This window comes from Ursus americanus, chromosome 1 (genome assembly GCF_024610735.1).
Source record: "Ursus americanus isolate L20-20 chromosome 1, mUrsAme1.1.p, whole genome shotgun sequence".
Taxonomy (NCBI): domain Eukaryota; kingdom Metazoa; phylum Chordata; class Mammalia; order Carnivora; family Ursidae; genus Ursus; species Ursus americanus.
The window spans coordinates 107,018,332-107,036,176 of NC_142127.1; the positions used below are offsets into that span (position 1 = coordinate 107,018,332).

General features: G+C 53.8%; 1 protein-coding gene across 7 annotated transcripts in view; it reads right to left on the reverse strand.

Moving 5' to 3' along the window:
- The window catches only part of HDLBP (high density lipoprotein binding protein), a 71,377-nt gene that overhangs the window by 2,379 nt on the left and 51,153 nt on the right, over nucleotides 1-17,845 (reverse strand). For all 7 annotated transcript variants that reach the window (XM_045795863.2, XM_045795860.2, XM_045795865.2 and 4 more), the window contains exons 12-27: nucleotides 16,412-16,551; nucleotides 14,986-15,090; nucleotides 14,743-14,856; nucleotides 13,794-13,880; nucleotides 13,498-13,629; nucleotides 11,672-11,890; nucleotides 9,056-9,277; nucleotides 8,750-8,968; nucleotides 7,866-8,004; nucleotides 6,190-6,344; nucleotides 4,594-4,698; nucleotides 4,269-4,403; nucleotides 3,148-3,291; nucleotides 976-1,161; nucleotides 396-512; nucleotides 69-197 (exon numbers count right to left, since the gene is read on the reverse strand). In XM_045795863.2, the coding sequence (XP_045651819.1) occupies nucleotides 69-197; nucleotides 396-512; nucleotides 976-1,161; nucleotides 3,148-3,291; nucleotides 4,269-4,403; nucleotides 4,594-4,698; nucleotides 6,190-6,344; nucleotides 7,866-8,004; nucleotides 8,750-8,968; nucleotides 9,056-9,277; nucleotides 11,672-11,890; nucleotides 13,498-13,629; nucleotides 13,794-13,880; nucleotides 14,743-14,856; nucleotides 14,986-15,090; nucleotides 16,412-16,551 (2,348 nt within the window). The remainder of the gene's footprint in view (nucleotides 1-68; nucleotides 198-395; nucleotides 513-975; nucleotides 1,162-3,147; nucleotides 3,292-4,268; nucleotides 4,404-4,593; nucleotides 4,699-6,189; nucleotides 6,345-7,865; nucleotides 8,005-8,749; nucleotides 8,969-9,055; nucleotides 9,278-11,671; nucleotides 11,891-13,497; nucleotides 13,630-13,793; nucleotides 13,881-14,742; nucleotides 14,857-14,985; nucleotides 15,091-16,411; nucleotides 16,552-17,845) is intronic.

Genomic DNA, 17,845 nt, shown 5'->3' on the forward strand with positions numbered 1-17,845 from the left:
GGAGAGCTAAGTGACGCTCACAGGTGTTCCCCCTCCCAGGGCACATGGAGGGCAGGACAGCATCTGACCTTCTCGCTGCTGTTTGCGGTCCAGGGAGCGTCCCGGACCACAAAGCCCTTGGATGGCGCCTTGGACTCCTCATGGGCTGGCGGCTTCATGTACAGCTGTAGGGCCTCGCTGTCGACCACGTCAGCCAGCTGTGGGGACAGGTGGGGGGTCAGTCTGCAGCAGGCATGCACAACGACCATGCTTGCTGAGTCTCCGGTATTCAGGGCTCGCTCAGGGGAGACCCTGCGCCTGGCATGCCCTGGGAGCAAATGCACACAGCCTTGCTGTCACCCCAGGCCAGAGAGAGGGTGTCCTGGGTATAGGCCTGCTGCCCAACCACAACTCACGTATTCCTCCTCTAGGTTGAGGATGTGGTCAATGGCTTCTTCCACATTCTCTGGGAGCCCCGTCACGGTGACGCAATTGGGGTCTGGGGCCCCACTCTGCGGGAAGCGAATGTCCACCTGGAAGGAGCACACACAGCAGCTGAGGTGGCTGAGAGCCCTTCACCTGGGGTCTCTGGACCGGAGGCTCATGGTTATGTGTGGCTGGGAATGGTGCATATCTAGTGAAGTTTTCCCAAGTTAACCTTGTTTTCAGGAGACAAAGGTCCTGTAAGTATGTCAGAGCTAAGCACAACACGACAGACACAGAAGCCGCTGGTCCACTGTGGGGGTGCCCATCCCACGGCCAGGGCAGGACACCACCCAACGCTATCAACGGCACACGGCTGTGCCCTCCGCACCAACTTAGGGACAGGGACCTGAGCGTCAGGGGTCTCCCTTCCAAACCCGAAGTGCGATCAGCAGCTGAGGCTGGAAGACCGGGGGCCAGAGGCCCGGACAGAGTGGGAAGCACGCACCCCATCGCACCCGCCATGCTTCTAGGACTTCATGACGCCCCTTCACGGCTGGGCTGGGGACCCACCTTGAATTCATCCATGATTTTGCGGATGGCTTTGCCACGGGCGCCAATGATGCGGGCGTGAACACGGTGGTCCAGTGGGACATCCTCAGAAACCATCTGTTCAAGTTCACCCACAATTTTCAATATGGCGTCCCGGGCAGCTTCTGTATTCTTTTCATACCCTGTGATGGTAATTTGGTCCTGGGGCTGAGAAAGGAAAAACCGGTCAGAAGAGGGGACGCCCCTAGAGATCCCAGGCTGGGAGCCCCAACCCAGCAGATGCAGTTCTGTGAGATGACCAGAGGCAGCGCTGGTGAGCGAGGTAGGCCTCACCTTGAGGGTAAAGGCGGACCCGCTCAGAAGATAAAAAAGGCAGAAAAGAAGGTCAGGTGCTGATTTAACGCAGGTCAACAACGCCCATTAGCTCCTGCCCACTCCCCTCCCACCCCCACCCCTGCCCACAAGACACGTATGGGGAAAAAAGGGCACCGGCACACAAAGAGAGCTGCAGGTGGGGGCAGTGTTGGTGACCCCGGGCCCTGCATCTGGAGGCGTCTCGGTGGAGAGAAGGTTCCAGACACTGTGGCCAGCACTCCACAGCAACAGCATGCCCCAGCCCAGGGCCTCCCTCCTACATGCACACAGGCGAGGGCACCACATTTGTAGAGACACGACTCAAAGCATAAAGAACATGTGAACACAAGAGCACGCCTGTAAGCCACGTTCTTTAAGACAAGAGAACATACTACAGCTATAAAAGGGCAACGGAACGTGAAGGACCAGAGAACAGAAACACTTGGAAACAAAGCAGAAAAGCAGAAACTTTGAAACCTGCCCAGAAGAAGGCCACAAAGACCCCAGGAGACAGCAGAGCAGCAGCTGGCCCCCTGATGTGGTGCCCAGAACCCGCCACCCGCCGCCCAGTGCCTCGCCGAACAGACACAGACCAGAACACTTCGCCAACGGAAGCATAATCCTCCCCGGAAAAAGCTGCATATGAAGAAAATGTAGCCGTCCAACCCTCTTTGGCTCGCGGAGTATTAACGGCAATGGTCTGAACACCAAATAGCGACTAAAAACATGACATTTACGTAGAAAAGTTGAAGGAAATAAATGTAGTGAAGGTGAGGGCTTTAAAAGAGCTGAATTCTCAGAATAAAAAACATTAAAAATTATGGGTGCCGAGGATCGAGCCCCACGACCGGCTCCCTGCTCAGTGCGGAGCCTGCTTCTCCCTCTCCCTGCTCTTGGGCTCTCGCTCTCTCTCTCTCCCTCTCAAACAGAAAATCTTTTAAAAAATTAAATTAAATAATAAATAAAAACATTAAAAATTAAGGTTAGAAAGGCGCCTGGCTGGCTCAGTTGGAAGAGCAGGTGATTCTTGACCTCAGGGTCATGAGTTCAAGCCCCACACTAGGTGTACAGCTCACTTAAAAAAAAAAAAGAAACAAAAACAACACAAAGAATAAAGAACAGCAGTGTAAACATGCCTGTTAGAAATGCAGAGGCGGACAGAAGGACACACTTGGGGAAGGTAGGAGCAGGCAGGAGGCAGACAGGAGAGGCGGGGGCTGCGGGCTGAGCCCCTACAGGCCTGCCTGCCTTTCTGAACTCAGGTAAGTGCGCGGCTCACAGACTCGGGCCTGCCACGGTGTGTGGATGCAGGGCTGAAAGGCCAGAGTATGCAGAGGCGTGTTGGGATTTGCTGGCTGGAAGACTCCAGCAAACCACTTCTGGGTGCTCTGCTGTGTGCTACCACAGGAGAAACAGAGACTGGGCTCCCACTGTGTGCAAGGCTGTGCTGGAAGAGGCCCCTACAGGAGCCGAAGGGAAGACAGGCAGGGGAGAGACGGGTGGGGGAGGGTGCTCCTTGAAGGACTGTACCTGGGGGGACAACTATGTGGGAGAGACCCAGCTGGAGCCCCGGCTGCCTGCCAGGATGACCAGGTGCGCAGGGAGAAGTGCCCCAGGTCCATGCAGAGATGCAGGCTGACACGGACCAAGACAGGGCCCAAGTCCCAAGCCCAAATCCAACCCTCAGAGACCTGCCACTCTGTACTCTGCCCTCTCCCCACCCCCTGGGCACATCCTAAGCTTGCCTGCTCCCTGCTCCCGGGTCAGGATGAGGTTCTAAGAGTCCATCTGCCCCAAAATGCTCTGGCAATGGCGTCTGAGCCAAGCAGTCATTCTTACCTGGCTCCCATCGTCCTTATCGGGAAATTGAATGTTCACATCATGTTCCAAGCGGATTTGTGTAATCACTGCCCCTTTTCTCCCAATAATTTTGGGATGGTATTTGGGGTCCACAGTGACACTCAGCTTAAAGCTCCTTAAAGCCTACAGATGAGACAAGGGTGGGAGAGTTCAAGCCCGACCTTTACCATCACATGCAGCCACGTGCCACCCCCCCTTTCTGTCCAGGACCCCGAAGGTATCCTCCAGTGACAAAAACAAGACACGGCTTTGCCGTTAGCCTGTGTCACCAGGCACCACCAGCTCAAGGACCTGCCCGTCCTGCACAGATCCTTCAGAAAGGCCTGCTTGGGTGCTGACAAGGCTGGCACGGCAAGTGGCAAGCTCTGAGCTCAACCTCCTAATCGGCTTAATAGGGATCTGAGCAGTAAGGATAAAGATGTTCTGGGCGGGTCGGGGGGGGGGGGGGTCTTTCAATGCTGGGGTACAAAAGCAGGCCAGAAGGAAAGGAGGGCCAGCCAGCCTGGGACAGCCATGACCAGAGGCTGAGGCCGTCGGGACCATACTCAGGTGTGTGAGGTCTGTGGGGCCCACCCAACATGACTCCAGGAAGTCCTCCTCAGCAGGAAGCCCTTCAGGAGGTCACAACACCCAGCCTCTCCCCATGCACCACTCAGGAAGACCTTCCAACACCAGCCCTACAGATGGGAGGTGGGTCCTGAGCCCTCCTCAAAGCAGGGAAACCATGGAGTGAGAAGGTTCATGTGGACCTGCTGACGCCCGCCCTGGACCACACCACTCACGTCTGGGGGTCTCTGCAGCAATGGCTCCCAGGCCTCTCCAACCTTACCTTTCCTGTGTGGTTGGAGGCACCACAACGTGGCATGTTTACTTTGGGGAAAAAAGAAAATGCTAATTCACAGGAAACTTAACTCTGCTGCTATGACACGGAAGAGAAAAGTGCCATGCCCGTAACACTGCATCTGAAGAAAGGCTCCCCAGACAGCATGGCCCCTGGGCACCAACCGCAACAGGGTCAGCCAGGTCCTCCAGCCACCCGGCGGAACTGGCTGCGGCCTGGCAGACGAAGGCTGAGGACCGTGGCTCTGGAGGACACCCACCCGGTCTTCCTGCTCAGCCTGCAGCTCCTTCACGCGCTCCAGCAAGCCAGCCTTGGCCCGGTCCAAATTCGCGGCAAGGCCAGTGATGGCGATGATATCGGACTGCAGTTCCGGCGCCGGCACGTGGATGTTCACCTACACGGAGACAGAAGGGACCCGATGCAGACGGGGTCCCGCCCGGACAGAGACACAGGGACGGCCGGCTGCTCCAGGGTAAGAGCAGGAAGAAGGCGCACCGCACCACCAAGGGGCCAAACTGCCAGAGGCACTCGGGAGCGCTCCTGCCCAACACTGGTTCCAGGGGAAAGACTGCAAATCATGGTACCTCAAACTCGTCCATCATCTTTCGGATCCCGCTCCCCTTCTGCCCAATGATGTACCGATGAAGGTCAAAGGGCACCTCCACTTCAATGGTGACAGGAACCAGCGCCTGCAGAGAAGATGGTCAGGGGCAGGCCTGAGAGCTAGCAGGGAGCAGAGTGACCCTGTGAGAATTACAGGGAGCTTCCTGGAACCTTCTGTGCTGTTCCAACTAAACTGAGACCACCACCCAAGCTTTTAACTCAAAAGAAGACAAAAAAAAGAACATGGAAACCAGGGGCGTCTGGGTGGTGGTCGGTTGAGCGTCTGACTCTTGATTTCAGCTCAGGTCATCATCTCAGGGTCCTGGGATCAAACCCTACACTGGGCTCCAGGATTGGGGAATCCGCCTGGGATTCTCTCTCTCTCTGCCCCTCCCCCTACTTGCTTGTGCTCTAACGCGCGTGTGTTCTCTTAAAAAACAAACAAACAGGGTCGCCTGGGTGGCACAGCGGTTAAGCGTCTGCCTTCGGCTCAGGGCATGATCCCGGCATTATGGGATCGAGCCCCACATCAGGCTCCTCTCCTATGAGCCTGCTTCTTCCTCTCCCACTCCCCCTGCTTGTGTTCCCTCTCTCGCTGGCTGTCTCTATCTCTGTTGAATAAATTAATTAAAAAAAATCTTTAAAAACAAACAAACAAACAAACAAACAAACAAACAAACAAACAGGGGACCTGGGTGGCACAGCAGTTAAGCGTCTGCCTTCGGCTCAGGGCGTGATCCCAGAGTTCTGGGATCAAGCCCCACATCAGGCTCCTCCGCTGGGAGCCTGCTTCTTCCTCTCCCACTCCCCCTGCTTGTGTTCCCTCTCTCGCTAGCTGTCTCTATCTCTGTCGAATAAATAAAATCTTTAAAAAAAAAAACAAAAACAAAAACATGGGATCTATTTCTTTAACATTCATGCTAATGGAGCAAACTTTTAGACCCTCACCCCCAAGCCTATGCTCTTAAATGTGACAGGCCACTTACAAAACAGAACAAACAGAATCTAGGAAAAACAGAGCAATTTGAGACTTACAGAGGGGGACCCGTGGGGCTCAGACGCAGAAGCCGGCCCTGACTCCCGGCCTCACTGAGGTCAAGGACAGGCTGTGGCCAAGCCCTCGTGGGTCTCAGGGATGACGGCAGGGGACACTGGCTTCCCTATTCTGTCTCCGCTCTGGCCCGACCACCTCCCGACCCCTACCCACCCTTCGCCTCCACGACACACGACAGGTTTCTGCTGTTCCTCTGTCCGGTCCACGTGAGTGCCGTCCCGCACAGAGCTACCGCAGCCCTTACCACAGTGCGCAGCAGGCAGGCGGCACTCAGCCAAACACTCGCTGCATGAAGAACTCACCCTTACAAGTCCCAGAGAGATGTGGTTCACTAGCGACAGGAAAGGAACCTGAGGCTGGAGACCACATTTCCCCTGCTGTCACCGAAACCCCTCAGTTCTGTGCCCGGCCTGGGGTGGCCAGCGCCTCCAGCAGCGCGAGCTGAGGTGCTCAGGGCAGCACCGCTGGGGGGAGGTCGGGGCACGTGCTGCCACCAGGGCAGCCAGCATCAGGCCACACCCACCTCAAGGGCTTCCTTGGCGGCCTCACACTTTTCTTTCCGGCCAGAGATGATGATGATGTCACACCTCCTGGGGGAGCCAGGGTCGGCCTCTTTGGCGTCCCTCCCATCTCCGGCATCGTCACCGTTCTCCTGGACTGGTGGCTCTACACTGTGAACTGGGGAGACGAGAGGGGACGCAGCTCACAGTGCCGACTCGCAACCCCCTGGCCAACACTTGTGAAGCACCCACCATGTGCTGGCGGAAGGGGGAGGGAAGACCCACGCGCGCCTGGCTTCCCAGGAGGCTGTGAGCTCACCTCTCTGCCCCAGGTGGAGCTGGCTACCTTGGAGGCTGGCGCGTGGGAGGCACAGCGCCCGTGTTAGAAGGGCAAGGAGACTAGAGACCAAGCCCCGGGGTTGGGACATGGCCGTGGGGAGCGGACTGCGACACAGGCTGGGAGGAAGTGGGCCTGCACCAGCTTCTTATGCCAGGAAGTGAGTGAGCCAAGCCTCAAGAATGGAGGACACGACACGGAACACAGAAGCCTGCTGCTGGGGGACCAGGTGCTCACCCAAACAGAAAAGCAAGGTTCGCGGAGCAGGACAGGATTCAGGAGTCTGTGCGGCAGGAGCAAGCGTGAGTGAGTGACAGGCAGGATGGCCCAAGCAATCTCAGGCCTGTGACCAACTGCGGGGGAGGCCGGGCTCTGCACACACTTTCCAAAGTGGCAAAACCTGAACACCGACCAAATTCTGTGACAGCGTCATATACTATTAAATCTTCTGATCCCATGATGGATGTACCCCCATTATCGCAAATGATGTTAAAAAAAGGTTCTCATTCTTAGGAAGGAGCCACTACAGGTTAAGTCTGAGAAGTACACTCAAATGACTTAGGAAAAAACGACTGTACGCACGAAAGAAGGGGGTGCAAGAGAAAACAAACTGAATCTGGATGAGTATAGAAAACACATCTTTATCCTATGCAGTTTTCCTTCATATGTACTCAAAATAGCCTGTCCTCTCAGGGCAACAGAGGAGCCTCAGTGGCCGCGACCAGCTCTGTAGAGCACACAGCACGTGCAGTGGACCCAGGAGGCTGCAGGCACCAACCGGACCAGACGCATCGAGACCAGTCAACAAAGACGACACGCTTGGTTGCAGCCGGAGTGGGAGACAGGTCTTGGGAGAGTCAGCTCTGAGACCCCTTGTTGTGCAGGTCACCTCGTGACCGCCTACCACCCCACTGTCCTTGGGGCACACGCAGAACCAAGCAACAAGCAGGACACTGGAGCTGAGGGGCTGTGGTACAAGGGTAGCTAGGGGCTGCCCGCCTCTCAAGGGACAAGACCCGCCAAGTAGGGGTGCTGGGGGAGAGGCAGCTGCGGTGGACAGAGCGGAAGCAGCCCCATCACACCCTCGTCACCTGGGACCTGTGAGAAGCCTCAGAACCAAACTCAGGGTGGTGGCCGGGGGGAGGGGGGACGCGGGGCTTCCCCTGCTTCAGAGGCTGCAGGTGTCTTGCCCTCCTTTGCCTCGTCACCTGCTGCAAGCGTCTGGACGCTGGAAGGGCACCCCATCACCCCGCAGCAACTGATGCAGCCCGCCTCCTCGAGAAGCCCCGGACTCCCCAGGCGGGGCCCATTCATACACCTCCTGCTTCCCCACTCAGCACAGAGCTCACCGCTGGGACCCACCTGGGTTCTCCTCTCTGTCTGGGAACTTAATCTGAACATTATAGTCCCGAGTTATCTGCTGGATTCTGGAACCTTTGGGGCCCATGACGGATCGATGGAACTTCTGGGGTATGGCACATTCTATGGTCACCTGGGCTTCCTGGGGGCAGGGGGGCCGGTGCGGGGCACAGCAAGAAAGAAAAAAATAAAGGCAAAGGTTAACTGCTTGGGGTCAGTGCACACACTCAGCCTCCACTCAGTCCTCTAAGGACACGTCAAATGCTCCAAGTACAACAGGTGACAGAGGAGGGTGCGGGGCAGCACCGAAGGAGACGCTTCTGACACATTTCCCAGACACAAGAGCGTACCGATGACCCGTCTACACAAAACGGCACCGAGGCTCGCTGCTGCCCAGAGCCAGGGGCACACCATTTCCTGCCTCTGTACATAGAGCCCCTGCCTCCTGCACCGCTAGGCGCTGTCCCTGAGGGTGGCTACGTGAGCCAGTGACAGCGAATGCTGTGGCTGGGACGCCATGAGGCGGCACTGGGACTGACGGTCAGGGAAGTACTTCCACGGCCGCGGCAGGGGAGTGCCAGGAGGGAAGCTGGTTTAGAAAACCCAACATGTTTCCACGTGGACCCACTCTGACAGGCCCTCCCCTTCCATCCCTTTCCTTCCCTTTGGAGAGGAGAGGCTGGTTCCTCGTACAAACTGCATTTCATCACGTTTTAAAAAAGCTTCTGTTTAGGAGCAGTATTCTCACCGACCGTCAGGACAAAGGGCAGAGACTGAGAGCCCCAGCCTGACCGGAGGAGCCCACCACAGGGCTGTGGGAGGCCCTAGCCACTCGCTTTGCCCCTGGCTGTTGGGGCCAAGAACCCCGCCACCCCCCAGGCACCTACCAGGTCCTCGATGATCTCCTGAATGCGCTTCTTGGCCGCCTCCACACAGTCCTTGGCACCCTTGAGGGTGACCTTATCGCTCTGTGTGCCAGAGCGTGGGAAGCTAACCATCACCCCACCATACTCTTCAGCAATCTCCCGCAAGACCTGGCCTCTTCGGATGACAAAATGGCGGTGGTGCTTGGGGTCCACCAGCATACAGTCTTCCACCACATTATCCTGCGACACAGAGGAAGGGGAAAAGTCAATGACCCCGCCGACCAAGCATGACAGGACAACCAAAGTATAGCTCCCACCGGGCCTTACCAGGTTCTGGATGAGGGCCTCCAGCTCCTTCTGGGCCTCCCTGACAGCGTCCTCCTTCCCTATGATGGTGATCAGGTCCTGATCTTTGTCCTCAGCCGTTGGGAATATGATGCGGGCTCCAGTGCTGTCACGCACCTTGCGGATTTTGCCGCCACCTTTGCCAATGAGGAACTTGTGGTACTCTGGCTTAGCGCGGATGTCAACGGTGAAACTCTTGGTTTGCTGTGGAAACCAACCCCAGATACAATGGCCTGATGCCACCTGCCTGGTCCCCTGAGCAGGTGAATAAGAGGGCCTAGAGAACAACAGCACGCAGCTATCAGGCCTCACCAAAACAAAGGGATGGACACCCAGACAGGAAGTACTTACGGCCCCCTCTGCCATCTAGACATCCAGATAGCTCAGAGGATGCGCATTCATAGCCCCAGTCCTGCCACTTATCGGCAGTGACCCCATCCCTGCAAGCTGCTCTCCACCTACAGAGGGGACTAGGCGAGTACAGCCTCAAGGTGCTAGGGGAGAAAGGCTACACTACACAGCAGGTAAGCCCACAGGACTGCTGGCCCCACCCCCAGGCAAGGTACTCCTGCTCCTCCCCAGTCCAGCAGAGTGGTCCCTGTCCAGGCCTTCCTCTGCTCGGGCTACAGGGGAGCACACACCAAAAGCAAGGCCCAGTCCCAATCTTGGAGAGACCCAAGCCAACCAAGGCCCTCATCTGACACCAGGAAGCCAGGCCCCAGCAAAGGCCCAAATGTGATGACCTTGTTGAGGATGCCAGCACCTCTGGCAGATTTGCCAGGAGAGCACATGCACGTCTAGGCTGCCTTCCCTCTCTTTCCTTGTATTCTGAAACCTGGCGCACAATCATGAAAAAACACAAAGGAAAAGAAAAGAAGGTCTGCCAGCATGCTAAACACTAAGAAGCAAATGAACTTGGGTACCTTTCAAATGCTGGTTTCCCGAACACCCCCTAGAGAATTTCTTATCTTCAGACACAGACACGGGCAAACAGCAGCGTTACTAAAAAGCTAACGAGCTAGGTGAGCCCAGCCCAGCAACATGAAGGATAGCACACCTAAACCACGTGGGGCTCATCCCAGAAAAGCAAGGTTGGTAAAACTTTAAAAAAACAAACAAAAAAACCCACAAAAATACTCAAAAATCTAATACACATGCTTAAAATAAAAAAGAGAGAGAAACCACGTTGTTGTGTCAACAGATACAGAGAAAGCCTCCTACAGAGTCCAACCCCTCTTCCCGCAGCAGCTCTCAGCTGCTTGTAAAGAAGGGAATTTCCTCAACCTGATAAGAGAGCATCTTCGGAAGACCCACAGCTCACTTCCCGCTCAATGGGGGGGACTGAGCACTCTCCCCAAAGCCTGCCAGCAAAGGTATGGCTGTCCCCTCTCACCACTGCTACTCAACGCCATACTGGAGGCCCAAGCGACACAGTAAGACCACACCCACAGGCGTAGGGAGCAGCACGAAAGAATTCAACTGTCTGTTCACAATGCGCGCTACGCAGACAACTCACAAGAACCCACAAAAAATGTCACTGGAACTGACAACTTTAAACCAGACGCACAAAACAAAGCCAATATTAAAAACATCAAATATATTTCTACACACTACTGTAACTGGAAATTAAAATGAATTTAAAAATACCATTTTCAACACAGCTAAAAAGCAAAATAGTGAGGATTTAAATTAACAAAATATGAATGAGATCCGCATGCTAAAAACTATGAAACACCAATGAAAATTGAAAGACTTCAACCTTGAAGAACGCAGCCCGGAAAATTCCGCTCCTGTACTGTCAATTCTCCTCAACTTGATCTTCAGATCCAACACAGTCCCAGTCCAAATCCATGCAGGATTTCCCCCAGAAACGGTTAAGCTGGTTCCGAATGTACGCAGAAAGGCAGAGATGTGGAACGGCCAGAGCACAAGGCTGAAGGGCTCACCCCACCATCCCTCCCTGCCAAGTCGCGGGAACACAGCAGGGGCCAGAAACAGACCCACACAAGGGTTCTGACAAAGGGGCAAAGGTGACTCAACGCAGAATGTCAGGGGGTGATGACCAAAACATTTTCACTGCATGGTGGTCACGTGAGTGTGTGTATATGCTTATCAAAACTCAGAAGTATACGCTAAGAAAGACAGGTTTTATTGTCTATAAATCATAATTAAAAAAACAAAAAAACAAAAAACCCAGGGGCGCCTGGGTGGCTCAGTTGGTGAAGCGTCTGCCTTCGGCTCAGGTAATGATCCCGGGGTCCTGGGACAGAGCCCCACGTCAGGCTCCCTGCTCAGCGGGAAGCCTGCTTCTCCCTCTACCGCTCCCCCTGCTTGTGCTTGCTCGCTCTCAAATAAATAGAATCTTAAAAAACAAAAACAAAACAAAAAACCAAAAAACACCCCCAAACAAATAAGCCAAAGAACAAATTTTCTATATTGTATAAGTAGGTATTCAACCTGCCAAGGCCCTTTGTTCAAAAGCGGAAAAATGAAAGACTCAAAAATGTGTCTGAAGCAATTTTCTGACCTGCCACAACAGGGCAAGGATTTCTAGCGAGGGACAGACATGGTGCCGTCACTGCCGGGCGTGAAGCTCACCTTCTCCTCGGCCAGGTGTAGCAGCTGCTTCTTGGCCTTCTCCACATCCGAGGCGGGGCCCCTGATGACAACCGTATCACTTCCTGAGCCCTCCACCGGGAAGTGGATGTGCACCCCGCCACACTCCTCCATGATGGAGCGGATCAAGCGGCCCTTCGTGCCGATGAGGGAGTTGTGCAGCTTGGCAGGAATCGAGACCTCCAACTCGGCTATGTTGGCCTGAAATGACACACAGTCTGTGAGGTGTGGGACACAGGATGGCACGCCCACTGCAGAGGGGCCTGGAGCCCTTGTGCGTGTGGGTCCATGTGTGTGGGTGGATGAGGGCCGGGGGGTGAGCAGCTCACACAGCACACAAGGAAAGTCTCCGCGTCACACCATAAATCAGAGACACAACCAGGATGCCCATGGATCGTCAGCCTTTCCTATTAAAACCCGGCCTCCAGTTAAGGTGAGACCACAGGGACCAGATTTACCTCCCATAAAAACAATGGTGTTCAAGACACTGGAGATGGGAACGCAGGCAGAGAAAGAGAACAAAGCAGACGGGCAAACAGAAAACAAACGCCAAGACGGTGGGTGGACGGAGACCCAGCTCCATGAAACCACTGTGACCAGGGGAGGGGAGGAGGGCGGGGTTTGCAGGTACAGCTTCTATCTAGAGGACAAAAAGTGAAGTGCTGAAGATGATGGCGGTGACAGCCACACAGTGGTGTGGACACGCCGGATGCCCCCGGGTTCTACTCGAAGGTGGTAAATTTTGTTATGTGTATTTTCCACAGTTCCAAAAATAAAAAAATTGATATTTAATCACACTTACTAAATATACATAATAAAATATGTAACAATACATGATACACAGATTTACTAGTGTAATTAAATGTAAACATCTCCATTTAAAAGGCAGAGATTAGGGCGCCTGGATGGCTCAGTTGGTTAAGGTCTCACTCTTGCTTTTGGCTCAGGTCATGATCTCGGGGTCGTGAGTTCGAGCCCCACGTTGGGCTCTGTGCACAGCATGGAGTCTGCTTGTCCCTCTCCCACTGCTCTTCCCCCGCCCCTGCTCACTCTCGAAGGTAATTTCATAATGACACAAATTACATTTATCAGGAGCGTGAAAGACACCAGCACAGTGGAAGCACAGTATGGGAATATTATGAAAAACTTTATGCTAAAAACCTTGACAACCTAAATAAAATAAAAACCCTTGAAAGAAAAGCTACAAATCTTAGGTGAAAAGGAACATGACCTGTGCATGCAGAGACCTATCACCCGTCAATGAAACAAAACCCAGTGACACACGGGACAACATGGACACATCTCAACGTAGCTGTTCCAAGTGAGAGCAGCTGGAGCTGGAAGAGCAAACACCATGATTTCTTGTGTACGGGATGCAGGACACTCAACAATCCCCCGTGGCTGAAAGCAGGTGAAGGGCTGGACACAGGCAGAGTGGGGGGCAGGGGCTGGCAGGACAGAGGGAGGTGCTGAAAAGGGGCACGAGAACATCTCCAGGGTGCTGGATAGGCTCATTATCCTGACTATGGAGATTCCATGCATGTACAACATAGGTCTAAACTTACCAATCTGCGTACTTTAGACATGCAGTTTCTTACATTAATTTTTCAAAAATTGAAGAAAAAAAAAAAAAGATTGTCCTGATTTCCAAGCACTCAAATCCAGTGCCACTGCCCAGGTGTGGTAGTAAGCATGGCCCCAGGTGGGTGGCAGGAGGCCGGCCACAGGCCTGCACTGCTGTGGGAAGAGCTGAGGACACACGACCTCGGGGAGCCCGGCTCGCGCCCTGCCCCACAGTACCCCATTACCAGGTCTTTCTGGATGGACAGGATGCGGCTCCGGGCGGCCTCACAGTTGGCTCGCTTGCCTGTGATGATGATGGTCTCTGAATTGCTGTTCTCTGCTGGAAGGTCGATCTTAGTGTTGCTCTCTTCCCGAATCTACAAGGAGACAGGGGACCATGGGAACGGACGTCCCAGTTGAGACACCTGGAGCCCAGGGATGGAAATTAAGGCTCCCTCCTTCAACATTAAGCCAGAATGGCAAAGGGCTTTGGGGGCAGGCCAAGGGGAGCCAAGATTCAGGGGACAAGCTGGCCGGTCACCTTTTTAATGTTTGCGCCTCCTTTCCCAATGATGTTCTTGTGAAATTGTTTGAAGATGGGAACAGAAATTGAATAGCTGTTTTCCACCTTAAAAACAAAAGGGGTGGCACCATTAGCCATCATGCCGGACAGTGACATGTCCGTTCATCCATGAGGGAGTATGAAAACACGCACTTGAATCCTGCTTTTCTCCCACCAGGACCTCTGACCTTTAGATGGGGGGTTAACTTACCCAACAATGAGCTAACCTGGCACGCCACTGTCGACTGATGCAAAGCCACCTTTATAAAAAGTGGCTCCCCACAGAACGTCCCACCTGTTCACTGCCAGTTCCATAATCCAGAAGCAATTGTTTCAGGTGCCCTCAAAGGAAACTCTGGGTAGGAGGGGGTCCTGACCCCCAGGCTGAGAGAAGCGAGCCCAGAACACACAGACTCTGCCACTCTCAGGAATCCCGCCACGCTGTGGCAGTGTGAATGAGCTCGGTGCCAGAAACGCACCCGTCAGCGATCCCAGGCAGTGGCGAGCTCAGTCCAGGCCCAATGAGAAGCCACAGAAGCATGAGACCACCTGCAGCCTTCCCATCAATAACTCCCTCGGCACTTTCCAAACTGCCGGTCCCCTTGCCAGCTTAAGAAAACAGCAAATCAACAAATGGCTCCCCACACCGCCTGCAAATCTCTCTCCTCACTGGGTGGCACCACTCATCCGGATATCTGAAGACCCCGTAAGGCAACAAGGAGCCCGGCACCCCACTGGAATTCCACAGAACACTGAGGTCCTAACCGCTGTCGGCCAGTCCAAACACCTGGGTGAAGACGACGGCGCCCCTCCGTCAATGGCAGACCAGCCAGTGCCCGAGTGCGCCCCTGAAGCAGGGGTTCTGAGGCGACGCCCCCAGGCCTCTGCCACCACAGCACGACCACCACAGGACGGGAAACAGCCCTACCAGATCTGCCACCATCTTCTGCATGTACTTGGTGCATTTTTCCACCTCATTCTTGGGCCCTCTGAGTTGAACAATATCACTCTTTTGTGCTGGGTCTGGAAAGTTGATGATAACCTGGAACAATCATCACAAATTCAAGTTCAGTTATTGGTTAAGACTAGACTCTAAAATACTGAATATCTATCTGTAAGTGCCGATCAATCACTCCTAGAGGGCCGAAGGATGCCGCCGGGAAACCTTTACCTCTGGGAATTTGTCACGAATTTCACGGATCCGTTCACCCTTCTGCCCAATGATTGTGCGATGGAATCTCTGCTCAATGATCAGATCCTTGGTGCGCTCGTTTTCCTAAACACACAGTTCAAGTAGACGACATTATGGCAGGAGGCTCCGGGGAGCCTGGGGAGCACAGCGCTGCCCTGTGGCATCCCTGGGAGTCAGCAGCCAGGAGACAGCACCCACACACAAAACCCGCTCTCTGCAACAACACAGGCTGGGCGTTACTCTCCGGAAGGAAGTACGATTCAACAACCGAGTGGGGACCCTTCAAGCAGCCTTCACCGCCCAAGCCGCTCACTTAGCGCGTCTGTGTTAAGAACCAAAGACCATGAGGCGTAATACTCTGCAGAACAGGCGGTGGTCCTGAACACGGTGTGGTTCAGACCACTGCCTGGTGTGGATAATTAAGAAAAAGTAGTTTAACTTGCACGATTCTCAGCCTCCTCCAGGCCTCACTAAAATGTCACAAGAAATACAAAAGAATAAGCGGAGTCAGGATGGAGGAAAGCGCACTGTCAGTCAGCCAGGGGGTTCTGGATCAGACTGGCACCAGCTTGACAGAGCAACAAGGGTTCAGGAGTCCAGCACAGGCACAAGACACCCCAGTCCGAGCGGCCTTGGCCAGACGGGAGGAGAGCTAGCTCAATCGGGAGCGCCGGGACCCTCGGTGGAGCAGTGAGCTCAGGGATAGCCAGGCAACGGTGGGAGGCTGCACGTGCTGGCTTGCAGCTGAGGACAAGGGAAAGCCTACTGTCAAAAGGGGGCCTCTGAGGTGAGGAGGCTCCAGGCTTGGGCACTGGTGCCAGCAGACATGGGGGGACTCGCTCCCTGCCCTAATGAGGCACATGCATTGCCCTGCCCGAGGCTTTCCTGACGTTCTGCATGTTGTCTATGCTAAGCTACAATCACTCATGTAGTAGTTAACTCCTCTGGACTCTGAAAGGCACCCCAGTGACCCCTACATGCAGCCAAAATGGAGAATCACTGCTGCATGGTTATCTGTGTCGGACTCACACAATCCAGAAAGACACCCCTATGCCGACAGCTTAGCCCAGGAACAGGGCCCGGGCCCCCACCCTCCAACCCCCAGAGTTGCAGACAACCACACAGCAGGAATTTTCAACCCCAGGTGCACGTGGGAGTCACCTGGGTGCTTTTAAGAATTGGTACCTTAAGCATCACAGACCCGGGTAGGCCAAGGCTGAAACCCTGCTGCAGAACCCCAGCACCTTGCTGGCACAGCGCCTGGGCCCCAGCAGGTCAGAGCCACTCCTAGGCTGGGTGATTCCCATTCCTCAGAGCTGTGGGGGAAAATCAGGCTACTCCACAGAGGCACCCAGCAGACAGGGACGCAGGCTCCTTCCTGGTGGGACCTGGCCGCGGGCCTTACCATCCGGGAGGCGAGCTCCAGCAGCTCCCGCTTGGCCTGCTGCACACCCTGCGGGTCCCCCTCGATGCGAATCAGGCTGCTCTTCTCACTGTCAGGAGGGATGCGCACGGACACCTTGTACTGGTCTTTGATTCTGTTTACTGAAGAATACAAAAGGAAACATATTTTGGACTCAGAATCTACTATGTTCCACCAGTGACTAACAACCTGGCAGAACACGGCCAAAGCCCCAAATAACCTCATCAGTCACCCCACAAGCAAAGAGGGTGATTAGGCCACCAAAGCAAGCCTCTCCACTCTCTCCAAAGAGCTGATTACGGTCTCCGCCGGGATCAGCCTCGCCAGCATCACCCTGACAGCGTCACGTGACTGACGGCTGGGGCCGCTCAGTGGATGAGGCTCCGCGGGTCTGGCGCATGGCTGAGGCTTTAGAATACTTACAAGATCACAGCTGTTTCTTTCTTTTTTTTTTTTTTTTTCTTACTTTGGATCTTTTACTCATGTATTGATCATCTGGAAAATGACAGTTTACTAAAATATGCAGTTGACACATCTGATTACGTGATATCAAAGAGTTACATTCATTCATAACTACTATTTTCACCAAGAGCACTTTGAAGTATTAGAAAGCTTCTTAAAATTTAAATTCAATTAACTAACACATAGTGTATTATTAGTTTCAGAGGTAGAGTTCGGTGATTCATCAGTCTTATGTAACACCCAGTGCTCATTCCATCATGTGTCCTCCTTAACGCATCACCCAGTTACCCCATCCTCCCACCCCCTCCCCTCCAGCAATCTTCAGTTTATTTCCTACTAAGAGTCTCTTATGGTTTGTCTCCCTCTGATTTTGTCTTATTTTTTCCCTCCCTTCCCCTATGCTCCTGTTTTGTTTCTTAAATTCCACATGTGAGTGAAGATCATGATAACCGTCTTTCTCTGACTGACTTATTTCGCTTAGCATAATACCTCCCAGTTCCATCCACATCGTTGCAAATGGCAAGATTTTTGTGATGCCTGTGTAATATTCCATTGTATGTATATACACCACATCCTCTTCATCCGTTCATCTGTCAATGTACATGTGGGCTCTTTCCACAGTTTGGCTATTGTGGACACTGCTGCTCTAAACATTGGGGTGCAGGTGTCCCTTCGGATCATTATGCTTGTATCCTTTGGATAAATACCTAGTAGTGCAATTGCTGGGTCTTAGGGTAGCTCTATTTTTAATTTCTTCAGGAACCTCCACACTGTTTTCTAGAGTGGCTGCACCAGCTTGCATTCCCATAGACAACGTAAGGGGGTTCTCCTTTCTCTGCATCCTCACCAACATCTGCTATTCTGACTGGTGTGAGGTGGTAACACATTGTGGTTTTATTTGAATTCGACTGATGCCACCCAATGTTGAACATTTTTTCATGTCTGTTGGCCATT